Source organism: Atractosteus spatula, chromosome 2 (assembly GCF_055471065.1).
Source record: "Atractosteus spatula isolate fAtrSpa1 chromosome 2, fAtrSpa1.hap1, whole genome shotgun sequence".
In the NCBI taxonomy this organism is placed as follows: domain Eukaryota; kingdom Metazoa; phylum Chordata; class Actinopteri; order Semionotiformes; family Lepisosteidae; genus Atractosteus; species Atractosteus spatula.
The window spans coordinates 51,491,626-51,516,379 of record NC_142707.1 but is presented as its reverse complement, the minus strand read 5'-3'; the positions used below and the strand labels follow the sequence as shown (position 1 = coordinate 51,516,379).

Here is a 24,754-nt window from a genome sequence, read left to right as displayed (position 1 = left end):
CTTTATAGCATTAAGCATGCCTTTTTCAAGTGCAGAGTGTTGCATGATGGTTTCAAAAACCTTTCAGCCTTTAGCCTGCTGACTCCTTCAGCAGAAAAAAAATATATATTTCTGCCCCAGTTGGGTAAAAGGCCAGTTCTGAAGGCTGCTACAACAAATTTACACTAAAAGTGGTTATAAAAAATGGGTATTTTGCACTCTTTCATCACTTTACTTACAATTTATTAATTCAGCTTTATAGCATTAAGCATGCCTTTTTCAAGTGCAGAGTGTTGCATGATGGTTTCAAAAACTCTAAATATAACAGGGGAAACACTGTGGTTGTTGAAGTGGTCTAAAATGACTCGAGTATTTATGTTGACATCCTTTTCATCTTCCAGACAATGTGGGGAAGCAATAAAAAAAGACAAAAGACATTAACTATGACTTTTAGTATATAGTTAAAAGCAGAGTGTTTAAAATTTAACAATATACCAGTACAACCTCACTTAGCGCACTGTGTATTTTTGTCAATATGTTACAAAAAAGATTATGCAGCTTTGAAGGAAGCATAGGGTAGTGTACTACACTGAAAGCTTGAAAAAAAAACATTTAGCCTTGAACAGAGAAGACTGTGAGGGGATGTGATACAAATGTTCAAAATCCTCAAAGACACTGACAAAATCAAGCACAGTAAAACATGCACCAGAGGACATAAGTGGAAACTAAGGGGAAGTGCATTTAAATTGAGAACAGGAGGCAGAGGTACTTCTTTACATAATGAGTGGCAGGAGTGTGGATCAAGTTAGCCAGCCATGCTATTGAAGCCAAGAAACCAATAGAGCATCCCCAAATCAATTAGCGACTATAACACCAATGCGTAAGACAGGCAGAATGGCCTCACATTTGCAAACTTTCTTATGTAATTATTTATTAAAAGTGACTGAGAACATAATGTCGCAGCCTGTGCACCATACATTCATTTAATCAACTCGGGTAAATAAGAACTATTATGCACACCTCCCACCTGCTTAATATATTCTGCTAAGAATGTGTTAAGAGAGGAGAACAAGACTACATTGGGAGCGTTTTTTTTGTCTCAACTGCTTGTTTGTCTCTTGGGGGAATTAAAAGAGCTGAATACACTGGAAAAAAGTAATGAACACACACCAGGAAAAAAAAATCTCGAAAGAAGGACGGTCTCATGAGGCAACCAACAAAAGACGTTGCCTTTTTTCTGCAGCTTTGTTTACCAGCCGAGTCTGAATTGTGAATGCAGGATATCCAGCAGAGCAGCTGACTGTGGAGTCTAGGAGAGTTGAAACAGGTGGGCATCTGCCCTGACAGGAGAGTAGACGCCCTCTGCTGAGCTGCAGGACTCATTTCGTCACAGAAGAAATGCAACATTGCTCACGCAACACAAATCCTCCAACTGCGGCCCCAGCTGGTAATGGTTTGCTCAGTTTAGATTAAAACCAAGCCAAACAAACAAAAAGAACACAGAGCCGGATCAGACACAAAGAGCACCGATTCCAATAAACAAGTTTTTTAAAAGCCACAGGACAGGATTCAAATACGATAATCTGCCTGGTCGGCACATTCCTGGATTTGAGCTCTGTTCTCCGAGTACGTCCCTTTCCCTGATCACGAGGCGCAGAAACACAAGCCACTCGGCTGTGCTGCTGTCTGTGTTGGCGTGTCGGCGCTGTGTGTGCACGGGCCCGTTTTCCTGCTGTGATGACGAGCGGCGGACAGAACTCACGGGTAATTCTGAAGGCTCGGGCAGGAACTCGGCATCCTCCCCAAAAATGAAGTCCGGGGGCAGCTCCGGGTCCCGGGCGTTGAAGATGATGTCCCCTGCAAAACCGAGCAACGGTAAAAAACACCAATGACACCCTGCCAGGAGAGGCCTGTGGCAGCAACGCAAGGCCTGACACACAGCAAGAGTGGCACAGAGATGCCTGCAAATGAAGATGGGGGAAAAAATGAGACCTTAAAAAAACTTAGTCAACTGCTAAAATATTTAAATATTTAGATTAAGATTGTTATGATGGAATGATTCCATGGGATTTATAATGATTTGCTTAAAAAACTTGCGATGACTTAAAATGACATTTCTTTTGAACAAAATAAATACTTTCATCTGTGAATGTCCATTCATCCAGCTATCTATTCATCTGCTGATCCATCCATCTATTTTCTAACCCCTTTATCCAATACAGGACCATGGGGGAACTGGAGTCTATCCCAGGCAGCAACAGACACAAAGCAGGATACACCCTGGTTTATCTCAGGACAAACACACTCAGAAATGAGCCCGTTTTCCCAGAAGCCAATTAACCTAGCAGTATACCTTTGGCCTGTGGGAGAATTGAACCCAGCGCTATGAAGCGGCAACGCTAACCACTGCACTACTGTATTCCCTCCTGTGAACAGCTTGTTAATAATACAGGACTTTCCCAGTATTCTACTGTAAGTCCTCAAAAGCACTGATAAAATCAATTCAGGGAACTGCTTTGGTTTAAAAAGTGAAACTCTAGCCAGAGGTCAGAAATGGAAACCATGCAGAAGAGAAACTGAGAAGAGGCACGTCTTCACACAAGGGATTGTGGGAGTCTGGAACACATGGCCCTATACCCTTACTTCAACCAAAAACAGCTGGATAAGATACCTGGGTCAATTACCAACTGGGCTAAATGGCCTCCTCTCATCTGTTACATTTCTTGTGTGACCTGTCCCCAGGCGTCAGACGAACACAATGCACATTCCCTGCACGTCATAAGAATGTCTTTACAGAAAAAAACTGACGGGGATGCAGGGGGATCCTCTGCCTGCCGACAATAAACTGTCGGCCACACCATTCTGAGGCTGAGTTAATTTGAGAACATCTCACTGTCAAAGGATTGTTTGATTTCATCTTTATCACCTCAGGAAAAAACAAAACAGAAATCGCCCCATAATTCCATAATAACTGTGTAATTCTACCCATCCTGCCTCAGAAGACACTTCAACCTCTACCCAACAAAAAAAGAAACCCAGATGCTGGTAGAAATGTTAGCTTTGGCCATTGTGGCTCAGACAGGTAGTAAACAGCACTGCCCCTCTCCTCAGCATCTGCTAGAGTCACAAGCCACTGACGAGGTCGTCACACTCTTTCTGCCAAAAACAAACATGTCTCCTGGGTGAATGCAAGTACAGTATAATACCTCTCAAAGAACCTCCCCGTACAGGGAAAACTTATCTTAGTCTTTTTCATATCACAAGACCAGCTCTCAATCCACTGCAAAAACTCCTTTGGATTATTACTACAGTCTTTTATTTCCAAATTAATAAAAATGTCACAATCTCTTAAATTACCAAACAAAAAACAGTCAGCAAACTGTGGTGTTTTCTTGCCAAAAGTAGCCTCAAAATGTTTGATATTTTTGTGATTCCACTAACAAATCAGTTTTTTGATCAGAACTTTCAACAACAAGTAGCTTAAGTTTAGTATGCATTAAAAATTGTGTTTAATGCTTTTTTGTTCTTGTAAAGTTTTAACCTACAAAGCCTTGAAATGCTAACCTTTAAAGAAGCTTTATAAACTAAAGGAGTGATTGATCTTCAAAGCCCAAGAAGAAGGTGACAGTATTCAAGGCAGAATCTGCAGGGCTCATTGTATAGAAAATGTCACTGTGACCCCCCTATAGATCTGACATAAACAGCTAAGGATCAGGCCATCCAGTGAACAGTGAAAACTAATAATAAATAAAAATAATCTTGACAGATTACGTCAATGAAATAGGGGGTCATAATGACATATCGATTCAACAAATATAAATGAGGCAACAATGAGAAGACAGACCAATCATTAACAGCTGCTACTGGGTGACTGACATTGCAGGGTCAAGCTCTTTGGATGTGACTTGTGTGACTCCAGGAACCAACCAATAAAATAATTAAATCGTGCATCTTATTGATTCAAAATCAAAATGGCACAAATGGCATTTTTAATTGTTTTTTGCTGAAAACAGAACCCTGGAAAACCTCTGCAAACAACAAGTAACTAATTACAGTGTTGAATAAGCTAAAAGTCACACAAAATGCCAAGTTGTAGTTAAAGGAAAACTGGGTAAAAACATTCTTTGAGCAAAGCTCAGAACAAAAAAACTTAAAACTGGCTTTACCGCTTTATATACTTTTTTACTCAGCACGTGCAGACCCACAGACCCATACGGTATAAAACAGTTAAATAAAAGTCTTCTATATTTCACATGCTGGGAAAATTAACTGAGCTCCGACACCAAATGTTATAAACAATGTGGGTGGTTTTGAATGTAAAATCCTGACAAAAAAGAAACAAACAGTCCTTCAAATCTAAAATGACAGCCATTTTATCCTATGTTAACAGCAAGTCTGGTCAATGTTCATAAAACCTGTGAGGTTTCAGTCCGTGGAGAGTAGGCTCAAACTGTAGGAGCTTTCAGACTTAATGGCTGAACCTCTACCACATTGAGCTGGTCTTCTATACTCACTGTGCTATCTCATCACTATACTTAAGCATCTTTCACACAGGTCCCCACCTATTTGTACCTCCCACTCGAGGAAAGACGTACTGCACTAGTCTACTTTTTCAAGTTCAGGGGGTCCCATGCATCTCTGCTGCAGTTGTATTTTTATGTGCTGAGCTACACCTGTGTGGGATAGGCATACCTGCTGAGCACTGAATGGACCCTTTACCCATATAAATACAACCCCACAGAAAGGCATGAGATCTGTGACCTCTCTCTCACTAATCCTACAAGAAATCAACCTCTCCGTGTTTCTGGCCTAGAGGAACAAGCCATGTGAATTCTGCCAGTGGAAATCTCAGGCAGATTAATGTCTTTAGCATTACACAGCCAATTCCAAACTACAGTGTGTTAACACAGAGCCAGATTATGCTGGCGTGTTCTGCAGCCACTTCTCCAGTGCCTTCTTTCTTTATGTTGTTTTCATTTTAGGTTTTAGTTTTCCAGTTTCCATCTCTGAAACATCTCAGGTATATCTTTGAAATGCCTCCGTATTTGACATCACAGGTTTTGAATTCAATTCCCACCATTATTCCTGACAGCTGATTCCTCACTTTGCTCCATCCAGCAGGCCCCGATGGACAAGTTCCCAGTTGCTGAAAGTGATGAAGAGGCTAATCTGTGCATACTTAAACTTGCTGCTGAACTCCAAGAACGATCTGGCTGTGGCCCATGTGCTAAACATTCCTGTGTTTTTTACTCACTGTGTGTCCACATCTTACACAATTTGACTGCGATTCAAGCAAAGGTCACATCTTGGATTTACTCCTTGTTGATCACATGACTGTTCTTCTGCATGTCTCTCATTTTATGCTTCTCCTGCAAACTTTCACAACTGCTGATGAGGTGACCAGTTGGCCGATTTCACTCTTTCTTCCCTTCCTTTCTTGTCAGTTTCTGATACTGAGGATCGCAAGATACAGCTGCTCAACAGGCCCCCCAAGTCCTGCGCTTGATACTTTAGCTCCTGTTAAAACTCGGTCAGTTTCCTGCACACGCGGTGCTCCAAGGCGCACTGAGCAGCTGTGCTCCAGAAGTACAGGCTCTTGTAAACTGGACTACAGGAGGGGAGTTTCTTCTTTCTGGTTTGGGTGCACATCTACTGTAACGGAAGGAGTACTGTCTGAGCACAGGGATGCTATGGCCAGTGAAAGATGCAGCTAATCTTCATATATTATTGAGTTCAACTCGAAATGATCCATGATACTCAACCATGATTCAGCTGCTGAAGCCTAAAGCTCGACTACCCTGTCACATTACCAGTCTCAACCAGCGTACCCTTCTTACACCTCCTCTTCTCTCTTCGTATGCCTGCTTCTCCTGGTTCTATTCTCCCTTACATTATCTAGTTCTCTCACGCAGGCTTTGTTGTTTGCTCTTGTTTACGTTTAACTGTGCCAATTTAGGAATCCAAGTGTTTACTATTGCCTATTATCAATTTTAGTAGTGACTTTAGTAGAGGCGGCTTCAAACACCACATCTGTTACAGGCGGGACCTGGGCTGAAAGCATTCCCATAAAACCCGCAGTGAAGTGCTGTTACAATGATTCCAGGAACAGCAGACGATCAGAGCCCACAGTGTGGGTTTGGAAGAACCTACACCTAATCAAATAGGAGTCTACGTATCCAACGAAGGTTAGATCCAAGACCCTTGCTTTAACGTCCTTCGTAAAAGGCTTTGAGGAATCTGCCATCCAGCTGATCCATAAATCAACATGGTTACAGAAAGAGTGTTAATCAGTTTGAATTAGCGTGAACAGCCCCCAGCATGGTTTTAAGTGAATCACATTAGCATTCAGGGAAAATGTTTCAAACTGATTTCACGTAAGTAAATTTGCCCCATTTACTAATCATTGTCACCCCAAATGTCTGTTTACGTCAGAAATTTGTTTTCTGCGGACTTGCCGTCATCATGGAGGAAACGGATTCCCTAAGGCAGAGAGGAGCACCGACGCTGTTTTCACCGGCACACGTTCAGACCGCGGCTTGCACGCCACACGGGTCTTGTTATCCTCATGCTGGATTGCTGCAGAAGCACCGAGGCCACACTTACACTTGAGAGTCTCTCCTGCGTAGGGGATGTGCAGCTTGAAGCGATCGCAACAGGGGCCTGGCGTCAGGGAGGTGCATCTGAGGGGGAGAAGAGAGAAACACCCGCTGTCTCAGCACCATCAACACAGCACCTTTCCCCCACTCCCCCGGGGACACTTCAGAGTGCAACACAAAACAAATACACACATCGCGCCTTGAGGCGGACAACGTCCTCAATGCACTTTACCAATGGAAAAAAAAAACAACAACTCATATGAAATAAGCCTTGGGCTGAGATTTCTTTTTTAAAAGAAGAAAACAGATACAGGTTCTCTGATGTAACAGGTGCGGGAGCCTGAAAACCGAAACGATCTGATTTCAAGAGCCCGAATCCTTCCCTGAGGAGGTCTCAATTCAATCTCCAGTTCCAGTGGTTTCTTATAAGAACTAACATTACTAGGTCACCAATGCTCAGGACTGGGACCCCGTGAAGAGTGAAATTAGACAGTTCAACAGTGGATATGAAGCACCATTGAAGGAGCAGTGGACAGAAGAAGCCACCAAGAAAGAAGTGAATGTAGTGGGACTGTTTTTCCAAGACAACATAATAAATGAGAGAAGGCCATCACTGCCATCTGGCCTGGTTGTTAGTTAGGCGCTCAGCGGTCTAAGGATCTCATCCAGCTCTTTGCTCTTTACTGAAAAAAAGCTTCAACAACATCGCTGGGTTGCACACGCCTAGAATCCCTCGTGGTAAGAAGTGCCTCCTGCCCCGATTGAAGCATCCAGGGTATCAACTTCAACGACAGGACTGCGTAGGTTGTTCAACGCTCCCACCACCCTTTGTGTAAAGCTGTTATCAGTTTGATGACATGAACCACAAGATGTAACCAAAATGGCTTGGGAGCGACAGCTTTGAATTCATCAAAAGGCTGAAAGTTGCACAGTAAGACTCAACTAACTCATCCTGCTGCTGGACATGAAGGTAACATTCTCTTTATATTTGTACGTGCAAGGTGATATCTGTCCAGGGGAAGTTCTGCCCCAGTGCTAGTACTGTCTGAGAATGAAGGGCTATACAGTTAAGTATTATCTAGAACTAGGCAGTTCTCACTCCTGCTGTTGGACTGGAAAGCAGTATCCAGGCTGTTACCACTGTTAAGAGACTTAGAAGCAACAAACAATATACTAAATACATATATCTTACTTAAAGATACATAAACAAGCTACTTAAAATATTCCCAGAAGAATTCATTTAGTTAAACAGCGGCTGTGGTGACATCTTGATTCAACAAAAAAAAGAAACCACACGAGACCAGTCTTTAACATCTGGAGCTCCTGCTGAGCCCTGTAAACTCAGGCAGGTAACAAAGAAAGGACAGTAATTCTGAATGAGCAAGCAGCTAATTTAACCCCCTGAGCTATTCACAAGTGGCCCTCAAGTAAATCTACAGTAGTTTGCTTTCTGGTGAAAGATGTTCACCAAAACTACTGATAAAGAGCATACGAATATGAGTAGACTTTTTCCCTACATATGATTCAAAAGATTTGTCTCAGGATATTGCATATATTTTGTTTATACCATCTTTAATCAACTACTAGATCACAGTTTTTCTCATCCAGAAACCTGTGGTCGTATTAGCAGCCCAGTGTATCTCACCCGGAAGACTCTACGCAAACCCGGCGATTAAGAACTAATGACTAGTATCTCTGGCCTGCTGCTGTGGCTCTATCAGACTCTTGCAGAGGATTCTGTGGTATTATATTGTGCGTCAGCAGCATAGATAAAGGCACAGGTCAAAATGGGTCAAAAAAGACCTGAACGAAAAGAAATGGAAAAACAAAACGGCTCTTAAAGCACTGCAGTGTTTAAGAGGGTCATGGGGGAGCCAGAGCCTAACCCAGCAAGCAGCAGGCCAGAACTGAATCCAGGGACCCAGAGCTGCGAGACACCAATGCTAACCACTGTTTCACCATGTCAAAAACAAACATTGCGCTGCAATTTGATTTTCAATACTATAATGGTGGACTAGAGGATATTTATAAATCGGGCTGAAAGTATCTGCTGATGTGAGAGATCGGGCAATAGATTATTACTTTACTTGTGTCGTCTGGTTTGCGTGTCACTGCTAATTCTGTAGAAGTCCACTGGGCTGACTTTATCAATGCATTTGAGGATGTTGAATACACTTGTATTGGGTCCTCTTGCACTCTTTGGTCAAGACTAAACAGCTTTTGTTCCTTCATTGTGTCAGTGCAGGACAGGCCCTTCGGCCCCAGAATGTATCTGGTTGCTCATCTCTGGACTGACTCCAGAGCAGCAATATGTTCTAAGTCTGGATTCAGCACCGTGTGTCCTGGGATCGCAGATCTTTCCGTTATGGCTGGGGCTGTAGCTCTCACGGAGGCTTACGCTGAAGTAGTAGAAATACTTCAATTTCGGCCTGGGGCACCTTCTGTTTGGACTTTGCAAGATCTCCCCATGTGCATTGGGGTTTTCTCCGGTGTTCCCAGTTCCCTTCCACAGATCAGTGACATGTCCATGTTAACATGCTGGATTCGGGCTTTCAAAGACCTCCAGACACCACCTCTGCTCTAAGTATACAGAAGTGTCTGAAAACGGATGAGTGGAAGAATGACAGACAAACCCTCTTTGAGTTGAAGCATGTCTGTTAAGAAGAGGTCTTAAAGGGAATGACTGGGTGGGGGGGGGTCTAGCTGGGAATGTCTTAGGATGCAACAGAACTCACCCTGTCTTGAGATCAGTGATGCGAAGGCAGCTCGTGGAGTCCAGACCCACACGCCCGTTCCGGACCACGCTGGACAGCAGGGGCCGCAGCTCTGGCGAAATGCGGTTCAGCGCCACCTCTGGGGACAAGCTGTTCATTTTCCTCTGGGCTAGCTGGACGAGCAGACAACCAGAGGCAAAGAGAAATGTGAACACAGGAACCGGCAGATACAGTGACATTACAGCATGCAGTTTTTAAACTTTAGAGAATACAGACTACAAAGATTCAACTATTCGAGCTTGAGTGAGACAGGAGAAAACTCTACTTGGAAACTGTGCAAGGAGGACATGAACGCAGCCCCCAGAATCACCACAATATTCAAAGAGCTGCAATCACAGTCCACATAACACATCACTCACAGAGACCGCCGCATGTTGGATAAACAGATTCAAAGGTCTTTTAAGCACTGAAGAACTCGGAACTGCATCTGAGTTCGAAAACAACACTGAAGACGTTTCCCATTTCCAGGGAAATTGCTATGAGAGCCAGACATTTAAGTGGTTAAAGCGACTAAAATTTACACCACAGATAGAATTTTGTGAAGTCTTCAACAAGGATAAAACAGTGAAGGTTAGTGATCATCTTACAAACATGATTTAGAGAACAGTACTGAATGCTGGAGGCATTTAACATTTTAAGTGTACTATATTTCCAACCATTTCCAATACCAATGACTGAGCTGAAATACACGATTCTACCGCGTTTTGCATTTAAATAGTCTCAACTGCGGAGATTTATGTAATGGGAGCTCTGAGATAACATCGTTCATGGATCCACGGTTAACATTGAATCAGACTCCTGTTAGAAAAGAACCACTCACTAATAATTGTAGTACCCGAGACGTGTTTTTAATTTAATCCGTTTACGCTGGCCTAAGCCGTTTCGCTTAAGGTTTATCAGGAGTAGTACTGTTGCCAAGCGTATTTATTTTAGCGCCAACTGTGGAATGTCAGATATACCACCCCTTAATTTGGGAAAATATTTCGTGGAGTAGCGTATACAATCAAAAATATTGGACAAAGATCTATAGTATCCTCCCAAAATGTACTAATACTACTAATTCTTATGTTTTATCTTATATTAATGAAGCTTAGGTTCAGATGCTGGAGTGATGTAGTTGAACAGTCATTTACACTGACTTCATCTGTTTGGTTTCTTTTGTGACAATTCGCAAGTTTGCACTGGGTGGGGGGGCAGGACTGAATGTCATCTAGTAAACTCGGGACCGCACTACTTTATCTTCAGACTCTATGCTCTTGACTTAAGTTGCAGCTCCTCGATTTTTATCCGGGCTTCAATGTTTCTGTACAACTCGAATGTGATAAATGCAGGGATAAAAAAAAACATAATCAGTTCAGTGACTCCTCCCGCACATGGAGAAATAAAACTACACGACATACAATAGGAGACGATTGTCAATACCTGTTATTTTCACGGGGTATCCAATTAAGTCTAAGTACTTTCAGACTAAAAAACCCATTCCACTACAAACACTTCAGACTCTTCCGGTACATATTTTCGGGTCTTCGAATATTTTATAGCACCGGGTCTGTCCTTGGCAGCGCCTGATTGAAAATAGTTATATTTAAAAACTTAATTATTCGTGTATATCTTCATTTATTTTGAAATCTGATGTATTGCATAATTTATTTTATATTTTTTCCTATAATATGTTGACATGTGTTTATATAAGCAGGAAAAGAGTTCAATATTACTACGGCACATAGCGAGGTGCCAGAAAGAAGCTCTTAAATGTAAGTACTCTGTTGGTCAATCAGCAGTCGGTTAACGACTTTACTCTGCAATAGGGGTGCATAGTCGGGTAATTCCCCCCAAATAAAAAAAAAACCGTATTGATTAGTTATCTAAAAAAGGTTATTCGTAAATACAACAATGTGTTTTGTAATTTTATTCTGATGTAATAACACGAAAATCGTAAATCACGAGACGCTTTTGAAACTAAAGACCCTTTGGCTACCTGTTTCTTAAAGGTAACATGCTTCTATCGCAATCAATGAAACCAATGTACAAACTCACGCTTCCAAAAACTGATCTGTATCGTACACTGCGGTGCAATTCACTTAAACTGCGCAAACCAAGCAACAGCTCGAGTGCTGTTCTCTCTATCGCTATTTTGCCTCAATTCTCCATATAAACAACTTTCAAGCTAAAAGTGGCCTTACATGGTTTCTGTGGTAGGATTCCCGTTGTTAAGTAAGGAATGACTATCGTAGAGGTGGATTTGGGTGTTACATAAACTATGCGAGTGTATTACCTCTTCTGACAAACAGATATCACCAGATCCGAATAGCGACCCCTCCCTATTCTCGGTGAGGTGGGGGGGGGGGGGTTGGGGACCGTGAACACTCCTTGACCTCCCTTCGGTAATTGATGTGGCAGTCTCTTAAATAGCAAATGCTAACATTAACAATCCATAAGCACTGCAGTTTATATTATATATGGGTTGATTAAACACAGAGATTACAATTGTCTTCAATTAGTTCTCATGATTCACCTAATGTATTAGACGTATGTAACAACGTCTAAGGTTTAGTTACTAAGGAAAGTTAATAATTTAAGTACTTGACTGTTCAATGTTGAAAGTGAGAAGAAGAATTTTAAATCGGTGACATATCCACTTATTTTCAGAATTAAAAAGCTAGAGGTTCATGTACTCGATGAATTTTAAAATGTTTTTACAGCATTTGTTTTAAACTTGACAATGCATGCCCAAGGGAATATTTTAACAAGTACACACTTTATTATTTTCACGAGCCCTTCAATTTGAAGGCGCTTTAGTCTTTGTCAAATTTCTTTTACCTTTCTATTAAAAAAAAGATAAAAATTATCTTTAATCCAATGCATACCATCTCTAAACCTTTTCAAATAATTGCTTACCATGATTTAGTTTAGTTTTTTTCAAAAGATTCCTTTCTATCTCATCCTTGATTCCACCCTGATACAAGTTTTTAAGATCCTCAAAGGCACTGACAAAGTCAGCCTAGAGGACTTCTTAAGCAAAGAAATAGAGGACAAAGAATCAGAGGACACAAATGGGAACTACATGAACTGAGAACAATAAGCTCTTCTTTGCAAGAAGGGCTGTGGGAGTATGGAACAAACTACCCAGCTATGTGGTTGAAGGTGATACCCTGGCTTCGTTCAAGTACGGCTGGATGAGATTCTTTGATCAATTAACTACTAATTGCCAGCCAGACGATTTCCTCTTGTTTGTAGCTGTTCTTGTAAATTGTCAGTCCTCACTAGTGATGTGCTAAACTGTTCATTTTTTAAAAATGTGTCAAAGATAGAAACTTATGACCAGCAAAGTGCTGTGTGGAATAGGAAAGGAGTCCTCATGACATGTTTATAAATAAAGCACAAAAAAGGACGATCTCTGGGCCTTTTTCCTTTGGGAATCATGTGTTGTGTTTCCTGGTTTTGCAGCAGAGGCTGTTTGAGGAGGGCATGGCTGAGGAAAGAGCAGAGGGAGAAGGCTATGATGTGGTAGTAGTGGGTTCCTGTATGACTGACCTGGTCAGGTGAGTGTGTCTTCTGCCATAGCTGTCAGGCCTTGTACACCATACTGAAAACAGAACCACTTCTTTACACAAAACCTTCCGGGAGTATGGAACAAGCTGGCTGACCATGTTGTTGAAGCTGATACCCTGAATCCTTTCAAGGAAGGGTTGCGTAAGATCATCAGTTCGATCAGCAACTGGAAAACAAGCCAGCTAACTGTGTCGAATGACCTCCTCTTCTTTGCAACCCTTCTTATGAAATGAGAGACAGCAGCCGCCCAGTCCAGGCAGAGTGCTGCTGTTTCCATTGCACTGTGTATTAATGTTGTTCTGGACTATTAAAACATGATACACCAACTGGATTTGTAACAGAAGCTCAATTTCTTTGTCAACACCTTTTCTGAAATCCCCAAAAAGTAGCAAGCTGGGAGGTGCTGTGCCACAACGGTTAGCGTTGCTGCTTTGCAGTGCAGTGTTTTCCCCATATTCGTGTGGGTTTCCTCCGGGTGCTCTGGTTTTCTCCCACAGTCCAAAAAATCACAGGTAGGTTAAATGACTTCTGGGAAAATTGGCCCTGGTGTTAGTTTGTGCGTGTCTGTGTGTGCCCTGTGATGGACTGGTGTCCTGTCCAGGGTGGATCCTGACTTGACCTGTTGCAGGTTCTTCCTTGTTTAGAATAAAGCTGTTAGTAAACGGATGAATGGAAGTAGAAAGTTAATTACATTTCTCTACATTTTGGCTTCAGAAAGCATCTTTAAATCCTGACTAGAATTAGAGCGTAGTGTACCACAGTTGCAAGGATTGACATCTTGCAGGCAGCCATGTTGTCTGGCCTTGGCACCGCTTTTACAAGCCTGGGGGTTTCACATGTTCTGAAAGCTGTCTTCCCCAAGCAACCCCACTGTCTCAAAGGAAGGGCTGCAGTCCTGCATCATGTGATTTTGATTTACAATACACGTGTACAGTATGTGCAGGCCGGGACGCTTTCTTATGATGCTTTTCCGACAGTATGTGTTGTTTAAATTTTGTCCGGACAGCTCAGTCCACGTGGCTGTTTTACAGGAGGGTCCTCTCAGGGTGCACGTGGCTTGCAGGTCCTTGTGGAGTCCTCTCCATGTCTGCCGTCTCTATAAACAGGCTGTAAACTGTTCTGCGACAAGTGTGTGTTGATAAACTGGCTCCCAGCTGTGCCTGCAGCTCCGGCGTGTGACTGTAACCCATGCTGTGTGAGTACAGGACTGACCCATGGCAGAGTGCCCCCAAAATGCAGAGTCAGCACTTGGCAAGTCAAGCTTCTCAGTTCAACAATGTGAGCCTGGTGCCAGTCCATTTTATCCTGCAACCATACTTAAAGGAGTGACTAGATAGGTTGACAGATGGATAAACATTTTTAGAAGGCTGTTCAGCATGTAAACAGTCACAGGATTTTTTTGCCTTTTTTACAGCAGTGACCAATACGCATGTGTCTGTGCGACAGAGCTGCATGTTATAAATATCATTCACAGTCATCGCAGCTTAAAATAAAAGCTGGAAAAATGTGGTCTAATTTTCCGGTTCTTTCCAAGAGGCCTTACTGAAGTGGATGTGATGTTCATGGGCACAGCGCTGACGCTCAGGACCGGTTGCCGGGTGTTTCTGTTGTTCTGAGGTACAGGGTTATTAACAACACACCGCCTCGCTCAGATTCGCATCACAAGGACGGACTGTCACTTTTGCTCATCTACATCTCAGCAGTGATAATGTCACTGTCCCAATGGGTTTCCTAGTGAGAAATAACAGGTTATGTTTTATTTGTAAACGTGACATAAAAATATGCAGGTGCGTGTACACTGAGACATTTGTTCTGCTCTTTTCTTTCGGTATGTGTCCTTCTCTATGGAGAGCTTCTGTAGTGATGTCTTGGAATTTTAGCCTTTTTGTTTGGAGCTATCAATTGGATCTGTGTTTTGCAGTACAAAAAGCGGCATTTTACCAATGATGATGATAATGAAAAACACCTAATCCTGAAAAACCTAATAATGATGATGATGATGAAAAACACGTGACAGTAAGTCAATTAGATTTGGCTGGGCCATGATATGTTACCATCTGTAACTGCAGCACTTTGTGATGGATGGTCCTGTATCATCTATTGTGAACACGTTTCTGAAAATTCAAATCAATGTGAATGAAAGTGGTTGAGTAACCAGCAAATCAATCTGCATTAATAAAATTGGACTTCTAATAGTATAAAACACCAGTGGAGGCTCAGAGTAAATTGCTGATTATCATCATATACAACATACATATTTACAGTGCCTTGCAAAAGTATTCAGGACCCTTCCTATAGTGTCCCATTTTGTAAATTTACCAAGTGATGCATGCACAGTTTTTAAACTTAATATTTCACTTGGAACCTGAATGCTGAAACTGAAGATGTCTAAGGGTAAGATAAGGTATACCGTAGTAAATGTTCCCTAAAAAAACTAAAGAGAAAAAGCACTGTATTGTCACTCTGCTATATGTCTAAAATGTGCATGATCTTTGTGAAAGAGTGTTTATGTAATTTGTGAAGATTTGTTTTATACCTGTTGCAATCTGTGCATTTTTGAGGAAAGTGCACTGCCTGCTTCGTACTTCTCTTGAATGGAAAATGCTGGTAAGAAACCTTCCAATTGAAGTCTAACTCTTGCCGTAACCATAAGGTTCATCCAAACATTGCTCTCATTTTTAAACTCATGCAATGTATTCATTTATGTCCAGGCTATATTTAACTGTTCTACTTTTACCTTGGTTAACCTCAAATGAAAGTGAGGTCTTTTACCAGAGGCTGCTTCCAGCCTGTGTTTGAGAAGACTGCCTATAAAATAGTTCAGGTGGGTAGCTGCGTCAGCATGCGTAGGCTGCAAAGGAACAAGTAATAGGTTTATTCCATGCTGAAAAAAAGAAGAAAGAGAACACAACGTTTCGGCCGTGGAGCCTTCTTCAGGTGTGAGAGAGACAGGGCAGTAGGCAAAGGTAAAGTAGCGGGAGAACAAAGGTTGGGAGGGAGGAGGAGTGAGAGGCGGGAGCAGGGGACAGAAAGAGAGGCCAATCAAGAGGTGTGAAGTCAGAATGGGTGCAGAGAGGTGTGAAATGAAACTTCCAATGAATGGAGAAAATTTAAAAGAACAGTAGTCTGTCGTTAAGGGAAGGGAGAAGGTGTGATCCTAGCTGCAGAATAATTTTAGTTTCGGTGGTCTTTCTGATGTATGAGTTTGGAAAACCGTCTTTGAGAACACAGACGGAGAGATTAGAGTGGTCGTGGCCGTCAGAGGTGAAATGAGAAACAATGGGCTTGGAGAGATCTTTAATCTTTACAGCCCTGACGTGTTCTCTGAAACGGTCTCCGAGTCTCCTTCCTGTTTCTCCAATGTAGATGGCTGGGCATTTACTGCAAGAGATACAGTAAACAAGGTTGCTGGAGGTACAAGATGCTGTCTGGGTGATCCGGAATTGTCCTGAGGGGCCTTGAATGAGTGTGGTGGTGGCTGTGTATTTGCAGGTGATACAGCGAGCTCTGTTGCAAGGGAAAGTGCCTGGTGTGGATGGTTGTTGAGGGCGGTCAAGGGAGCTGTGAACAAGGAGGTTACGCAGATTAGGTGGTCGGCGATATGAGATAATAGGGCGATCAGAAAAGAGGGCCCCAATGGAGGGATCATCCTGTAGGATGGAAAAGTTGTGGTTAATGGTCCTGGGGATAGGAAGTGTGTTAGGGTGGTAAGGAAGCACCAGAGGAATGCGGTTGTTACGGCGGGAGTTCCTGATCGGGTTGATGGTCCGGGGGGTGTTTTTGGCTCGGGCAAGGGCCCTGTCAATCACACTGCTGGGGTATCCTCTGTTGATGAAAAATGAGTACATTTCGAGGGCTTGGTTCTCGAAGTCGATGTCGTCGCTGCATAATCGTCGTAACCTAAGGAACTGTGAAAAAGGAAGAGAGTTTTTAGTGTGGTTGGGGTGAAATGAGCTGTACAGGAGGTAGCTGTGTGAATCCGTGGGTTTGTAATAAACTGAAGTGGACAGTCGGGGGTAGTTGATAGACAAGTGGATGTCTAGAAACGGAAGAGTATTGGAAGATATGTTAATCGTATATTTGAGGGACGGGTGGAAGTTGGTGAAATGGTGCAGGAAGAACTCAAGCTGATCGTTGGAGCATGTGGCGGCACCGACGCAGTCATCAATATATCGTTTGTAGAGGTCAGGGACATAGCCAGTGTAGGAAGCGAAGAAGCGTTCTTCTACCCAGCCGACAAAAATGTTGGCATAGCTGGGTCCCATTCTGGTGCCCATGGCAACTCCACTGACCTGTTGGTAAAAAAGATTATTGAAAGAGAATGCGTTCAATGTGAGGACCAATTCTGCAAGGCGTACCAGGGTGTGGGTGGGTGGATCAAGCACTGTGCGTTTGTCCAGCATGTGCTTGAGTGCTGTAAGGCCGTCATTATGGGGAATGACGGTGTACAGAGATGTGATGTCCATGGTAAAAATGTAGCATTCGGTACCCTGAAATTGGAAATCATTAAAAAGTTGGAGCGCGTGGTTGGTGTCTTTGACACCGGATCACCCAGACAGCATCTTGTACCTCCAGCAACCTTGTTTACTGTATCTCTTGCAGTAAATGCCCAGCCATCTACATTGGAGAAACAGGAAGGAGACTCGGAGACCGTTTCAGAGAACACGTCAGGGCTGTAAAGATTAAAGATCTCTCCAAGCCCATTGTTTCTCATTTCACCTCTGACGGCCACGACCACTCTAATCTCTCCGTCTGTGTTCTCAAAGACGGTTTTCCAAACTCATACATCAGAAAGACCACCGAAACTAAAATTATTCTGCAGCTAGGATCACACCTTCTCCCTTCCCTTAACGACAGACTACTGTTCTTTTAAATTTTCTCCATTCATTGGAAGTTTCATTTCACACCTCTCTGCACCCATTCTGACTTCACACCTCTTGATTGGCCTCTCTTTCTGTCCCCTGCTCCCGCCTCTCACTCCTCCTCCCTCCCAACCTTTGTTCTCCCGCTACTTTACCTTTGCCTACTGCCCTGTCTCTCTCACACCTGAAGAAGGCTCCACGGCCGAAACGTTGTGCCTATAAAATATATGCTTACATGTAGTAGGAAAATGCAGCAATTCTGTGAAGGATCTATGTTTATCCATTCCAAATATCACAAAAGAAGCCTGTACAGCTGCTGCTGCTGTTACGCGAGCACTGTTCCTGGAAGGACTTTGGAAATGTTTTCAAGGCGTTGTTTGTTCTGGTTCACGCACAAGTCTGTCACCCACTCTGAGTGTGACCTTTCGCCTTGGCCGCAGTGGGCACACAGACCTTGTGTAATAGCTTTCCTTTTGGTTTTGAGTGAAAGCAGACAGCAGTTCTGACCTTGAGCTCCGTGTTCACACCACCAGCAGTGCTGCGCCTTCCAATGAACTGACTACTGAATTGATTCTCGATTGCTTCATTAACACGGGTGCTGAACCTCACTGGTAATTCAGGATGAACAGGAGCAAAGACCTGCAGTGGAAAGGAGGTGTCAGCATTGACTCCCTGTGACGTTGAAGGCCATCAGATTTTCATAAGCCAGAGTCCCCTCCAGTTCAAAGGGGCATCTGCTGAATGAGCTGAGGTTTTGCATGTGGGTTTGATACAGCTAGCTACATTACTTGATTTTCTCTGGAAAACCTGTGATGAAGGATCTTGGATCTGGTGCAATTCACGTTTAATTTTTACCAATGGCACAACTCGATCGTTAACATTAGCCCCCAGCAATAATATTGCATGCTCTCCCTTTGTGAAAGTATGGAAACACTGTACAATGAGTGGGAACATTAGCAGTCATCTCCCAGCATTGCATGGTTTACAATGTTTTACTTGTCTGTGTTCAGGTTGTCACATTGTCACTGAAATATCTCCTCTCATTTCGTGGGCGATAAGATGTACTCACAAACAATTTGCATAAGTGCTCACATAAAAATTCCAGTTCATCTAATTACTATTACTGAAAGGGCCCATATTTCACATTTCTATTCATCAGTTTTAATTCATTGGCTTCCAGAATCTGAATTCAACATTAGTAATATGTTACTTACATTGGGTTTGTTAACAGATATTCCCACTGCGCTCTGGGGAAAGATTACACATAAATAACTACTAAAACAAGAGCATTTTTTTTCCTGGTTTAAAGCATGTTTTGTTCCCTTCAAAGTGATATGCGTGACTTTGATGTTTGCAATCCTGTTGTCTCTCTTTTGCTGATATTGCTGTGGTTAGAACAGATGTGTGCTGTTCTCTTTTACAATGCAGAGCTCAGCCACTTCATGCCAAAGCAGCACAGTGCCACCTACTGCCAGGCAAACACTCTCTCAGGCTCCAAGTACACTCATGCTCTTAAAGTTTTTAACAGCAACACAAGAATAAAATGTGTAAACTATTTAAAGACAGAAATTGACAATTGCAATGAACAAATAATTATCTAAGATTGCAACTTTGGTGTCTTGCTCAAAATGTACCCTTTAAAATGAGACTTGTCCGTGTTTAACAGATAGGCTCACTCTGAAGTGGACTGTATTATATTAAATATATATAAACCTTGACCTATCCCACCATTACCATGCCCAGTGTCTACCTGAAGGCAGCTCTTCACTGGGTAGATAACAAGGCTCTCCACCGTGCAAAAACCTCCCATCAAGTTGCATGTTCGGAATTAGAAACAGCTTGTGTCTTAAAGTTTAATTCATTCAAACTGATGTCAAACTCGGGTGTTCTGCAGGAAGACAAACAACACTCCTCAGGCAGTGGAAGGACATAGTTCTGTATTAATTAATACAGAAAAATATTAATAATAAATACTAATAAATCCCCAGGGCCTGATTGTAACTTACCAATGGTACTCAAGTAAATGAATCCATCCATTTTCTAACCGCTTGCTCCTGGTGAGGGTCATGGTACTCAATGAGAGATGTGATTCAGAAGCCATTGAAACAGCACTCAAGACAGGGCTCGTACCACAGACTGGAGAGCTGCTAAATTCGAGCTCATTCACAAGAAGAGTGACAAAACTGAACCAAGCACTAATGAATACTACTAGTAACAGTAACTTGTTGATTTCTACTTCATTTAAGGTTATATAAACAAATATTTGAACTAAACTGGAGAGTCGCCTATATGGAAATAATATCCTGGGGAATAATCAACGGAATTTAGAAAAGGCAGGTTGAACTGTTATTATCACCATTATTGTCACCTGTGAAAAGTAGCTTCAACCCTTGCCAGAGGTGACATTCTCAGATGGCGTGAATGGATTTATTGCTTAGTCAAAATCAGGGATTCAGGCAACATCTGTTTAATGACTTTAGAAAGCTGTGAGAACAAGCATTTATACTTTTGTGTTGCACATACTTCACAGCGTGGCGGCTCTGTCATCCCGCAATGAAACAATTGGTAATTGTCAAATTGAGCCGGTAACCACAAGAAACAGTGTGGATTAGTCACTGAGCCATTGACTCAGACCTGTCACTCGCATTCAAGACAATAATAAGACACAGTGTTTGAACAAAGCTAGGTGTCAGTTGTCTGGTAGTGTGGAGGTGTGGGTGCTGCTGTTTTGCTTCTCTTGAGTGACGGCAAACCAGCACAATCTTCTCACATCTGTTTTTCTGGCTGACCTTACTTTACAATAAACCTTTGTTCCTTTCAGTTTTATCCAGAGCCTGATGGAAAGAGCTCATGAGGTTTTATTTGCTGTTTTTTTGGAGACATGCTCAGTGCTTGCAGGGGTCAGGATGAGAAGGATCAGCTGAACTTTACCCACTTCATCATGCAAAGGGGAATCTGTGCAGCAAGGCCAGGAGGAGATTGCTGGAGCTGAGCTCCAGCCTCCTCTGCTGAGTACTTGCGCAAAGAACGGGTCTAGTCTAAACAGAGTACTATTCTGGAACTTCTGTCTTCCAGCATTCAGGAACTTTTTAACTGCAGGATGTGATATGAAGTACAAATCATGCAATGCAAACTGGTCTTGTTTTGAGCACTCAGTGAAAGTGCTGGATCACCTGCTGAACACACATTTGCATGAATCTTGATCGCAATCTGAGACAGGTTCTTCACAGCCCGTGTGACACAGACTGATGAACCCACTGAACTAACAGCCTGGGCCTCCAGCCAACTCAGGCCTTTCTTTTTAGTTTTGTTTACGTATTTCTTTTCCTGTGAGTAATGGGTGAGGGTTCTTTTTTTTTTTTTCAAGATGAGAAGGAAAGCTGTCTTCACATTGCTCATCACTCTTCCACTGTTTCACATGTGCTGCCTGAGAGCTAGAAGACACGGTATCTTGTGAGGGAGGCTGTTTGTGCGTCCTGCTTGTCAGGACGGGCAATTATCTGAATTAAATCAGGCTGCAGTTGCCCCTGTAACTGACACAGTAGGACTCCTATAACACAGCCCTTAGCTCCCTGGCAGCTGGGCAGGCTTGTTTCCGATCATACCTTCGTTGTTGGAAAATGCTGGGATATCACGATTCAGAGCTCTCGGAGGGCTTTATAGATCCCAGCTGTTGCGAAGTAGCAGAATGAGGCCTTTTGAAGGGGAGATTCGGCGGTAGCACGACAATGTTTTTTTTAAACTAAATTACTCTTTGTATTGCCATGCATGTTGCCATTTGTCCTGGTCTTTGTTTCTTTTCATTCTTCAAGCCAGAACACAATTCACTATTCCAATTAAAAAAGATAACTACTTTCATTTGCACAGTGCAAAGGGTCTCAGAGCTTTTTATATGTAAGCAAGGACCCACTTCACCCAGCACTGGAGTGCCAGCAGCCCCACTGCACAACAGACAGGTGGAGAAGTGAAGCAGATTTAAGGGGGAGCTTAAGGGAGCCCAGATTCTACAGCCTAGAGTGGAGATTGACCAGGACACTGGGGATAACAACCTTATTCTTGTTAACTACCATGGGGTCTGTAATGACCAAGTGGTGAGGTCCTCGGTTTAACACCTCAACAGAGAATAGCACCTCCTACAGTACAATGTGAAACTCTGACTCAAAGAGAGGAGCACCACATTCTGGCTCTCCAGCACCACCAACAGCAGGAGGTCTGTCGTCCCTGCACTGACCAGGTCTTGGATTCCTGAGACTCAGAGACTTGATACCACCCCTGCATGATAAGTTCAAAGTGGAATTGAGCCAAGATCCTGGGGTTAAGACCCCTTACAAACACCCATGGGATCTTTAATGATCAAGAAGGCAGGACCTCAGATTGTATACTCTTTCAAATGATGTTACCTTCTTACAGTACAGTGTCCCCAGTCACCATACAGGAGCATAGCTCTGAAAGTTCCCGTCCAAAGGGAAGAGCACCCCCGACTGGTCCACATGTGCTGACAGCCAAGGTGAACCAGCTGGGCTTCAAGGGAGTTTTCACATTCTCTTCCTCTCATCTGACTTGCATCTCTCCAATCAGCTGAATGGAGGTTTTCCATCCTTCTGCCCAGTGCAGTACAGGGTCAGGATGAGCCAGAGTCTGACTCCACAGACAGTGGGCACCAGGCAGGATACAGTGTGCAAGGGACGCCTGTGCATTTACTTTCATCACAATCCCAAGTGCCAGAGGTCACATTTGACCTTCCCCATGCAGTGTACTGCAGTAAATTTTACATTCCAGAAGACACGTTAAAAATGATAAGAAGTTAGTTTGCGTGCTAGTCACTAATAGATCCGAGGATCTCATTCTTGTGTTTTTGAAAATAAGCCAAGGCAGCTGTCAGATGTGAGAAAGTAAGATACTGCTGATGCTGGTCACACGGGTTACAGTAAGTTTCCATTATTAACTGTCCATAAACAGTAAATTCATATCATTAAAGATGTTACAGAAGTTACTCTGTATGCCTAACTCTTGGATTAATGTTAAGGTAATGACTCCAATTAGGATTTTGGCACTAACATGCGACTAATTTAAAGCAGATGTTGGATAGTCATATTTGAGCTTTTCTTAATCTGTCTTGATTGCAGAATGCTTCCAAAGGGATTTTGCAACCCCTAATCTATAAAGTGCTGCTCACGAGTCACATTACTTGCTTATACAGTAAAGTAGGGGCTTTGTTTTGGAGGAGCTCCCCTCTAACAAGAGAGGCCTTTGGCTTTGCAGTTCTGTCTGATTCTGTCGTGTGAAGGCAGAGGCGCAGTATAAGGGTTCAGCGGTGTTCTGCTCCCCCTCTCTCTTTCTCTCTTCGGCGCAGTCAGGCCCCACGTCTGCCCAAGGCTGGAGAAACCATCCACGGCCACAGGTTCTTCACTGGCTATGGGGGCAAAGGCGCCAATCAGTGTGTCCAGGCAGCGCGGCTCGGGGCTCGGACAGTCATGGTGTGCAAGGTACTGTACAGCATCCACTCAGCACCCCCCGAGAAAAAGGGGGTTCTTCATTTCCTCAGGAGGTCACCAAAGACCTCTGCAGAGCGCACGCCCTGTTGGATAGAGTACAGAGGGAGCACTTTAACAAACCTATGGCTTTAGGCAGCAGTAACAGATGAGATCCCGTTTGAAGTTGGAGGGGTAAACCCGTTGCACCCCTATGGCTTTTATAATCTCTCTTATAACACACTGATTGCCGGGTTGCCTTGTCCTCTGAATTTCTTTGTTTTCACGCTAATTGAAGGACCACTTATGACATCAGTGCCCCAGACAGGATTGCGGAGGCCAGGTGGGCGTCCTGTAATCGGATCATTGGGTTTTTTTTTTCTGATGAACTTGAAATCCACAGTTGTTTTGTGTTATTTATACCCAGCTGATTTGCAATAGCACTCGCTACCTCTCACTGGGCAAGCCACTCAGATCTGTGAGTGTCTGTTCCGGCTGTCCCGGTGGCGTATGGGGCTCTGCTGGAATGATGTGCGCTGTACAGATGGGTTCACACGTCTGTTACTTTCCATGAAAGGTTCTGCCAAATAAAATCGAAATGTAAAAACATGTGAATGTATTTTAATCATTCTAATGTAATTGCATATTTTAAGCCCAGTGTTTTCCATTAATACCAGTATCTAATCTATAAATTATACGAAAAAGCAATTTATGATTATATAAAGGGAGAAGAGTAATTAATAATTTCAATAAAAATAATTGCATAAGAAAGCTGCTGTAAATGTTTTTGCCTCTTTTACATCAGTCTAGTGTGGAGGGTGTATTAGCAGGGATTTAGTTCCGAGGGAATTCAGGCTTTATTTTTATGTTATCCCTTTTCTTCCGCTCTTGACGTGAATTCACAGGTGGGGAAGGACTTCTTCGGAGACAGTTATATCCAGAATTTCAGAAACAATGGCGTGTCCACAGGTATTCCATTCCATCCACTATCCTCTTCATGCTGAAGATCGAACATCCCAGAACCTGTCCCAGATGCGCAGGGTGCAATCTGGGACCTGCCCATTAAGTGGAACACACAGGGACACCAGATATCCCAGTCTGCACCACTCTGGTACAATCTGATGAAGCCATTGCCGCATGGGGCATTGTTATGGGTGTCACAGGTCTTGATCTCCAAAAAACCATTCCCTTTTCTAGTCCAAATAGTATCCAGGCATGTAATGGATAAATATTGTAAGGCTTATTTAGAGCATATTTATTTTGATAAGAAGTCTGTGCACTCATATCAGATCTGTACAGGAAAAGAGATTTTGATGGGCGTGTGATCCGCACACCGATCCACAAACACCCTCGCACATTAGTCAGAAATAAGAATCGATGTTGCAATTAAAGACAGTACAGGGTGTTTTGTTGGGCTTGCATTTTTCAAGACAAATTAACACCTACATTACAAAACTTTTGTGTTTTTGGGGGGACTGGAAACATTCCAACACGTTTAAATGAAAAGGAGAGTCCTGAAT

At 42.9% G+C, this 24,754-nt stretch overlaps 2 protein-coding genes across 3 annotated transcripts in view; one reads left to right on the top strand and one right to left on the bottom strand.

Annotated features, from left to right (window-relative positions):
* babam2 (BRISC and BRCA1 A complex member 2) overlaps window positions 1-10,886 on the bottom strand; it is a 114,058-nt gene extending 103,172 nt beyond the window's left edge. Inside the window, exons 1-4 of the mRNA XM_088931471.1 lie at window positions 10,772-10,886; window positions 9,311-9,462; window positions 6,583-6,659; window positions 1,742-1,836 (exon numbers count right to left, since the gene is read on the bottom strand). Coding sequence (XP_088787597.1) covers window positions 1,742-1,836; window positions 6,583-6,659; window positions 9,311-9,447 — 309 coding nt within the window. The 5' untranslated portion in view covers window positions 9,448-9,462; window positions 10,772-10,886. The remainder of the gene's footprint in view (window positions 1-1,741; window positions 1,837-6,582; window positions 6,660-9,310; window positions 9,463-10,771) is intronic.
* The window catches only part of rbks (ribokinase), a 37,244-nt gene continuing 22,354 nt past the window's right edge, over window positions 9,865-24,754 (top strand). The window contains exons 1-4 of one of the 2 annotated variants that reach the window (XM_088931473.1): window positions 9,865-9,919; window positions 12,797-12,891; window positions 23,117-23,249; window positions 24,140-24,203. In XM_088931473.1, the coding sequence (XP_088787599.1) occupies window positions 12,818-12,891; window positions 23,117-23,249; window positions 24,140-24,203 (271 nt within the window). In that variant the 5' untranslated portion in view covers window positions 9,865-9,919; window positions 12,797-12,817. Of the gene's footprint in view, window positions 9,920-11,076; window positions 11,104-12,796; window positions 12,892-23,116; window positions 23,250-24,139; window positions 24,204-24,754 lie in introns of those variants that run through there. The other variant, XM_088931472.1, reaches the window with a different exon arrangement.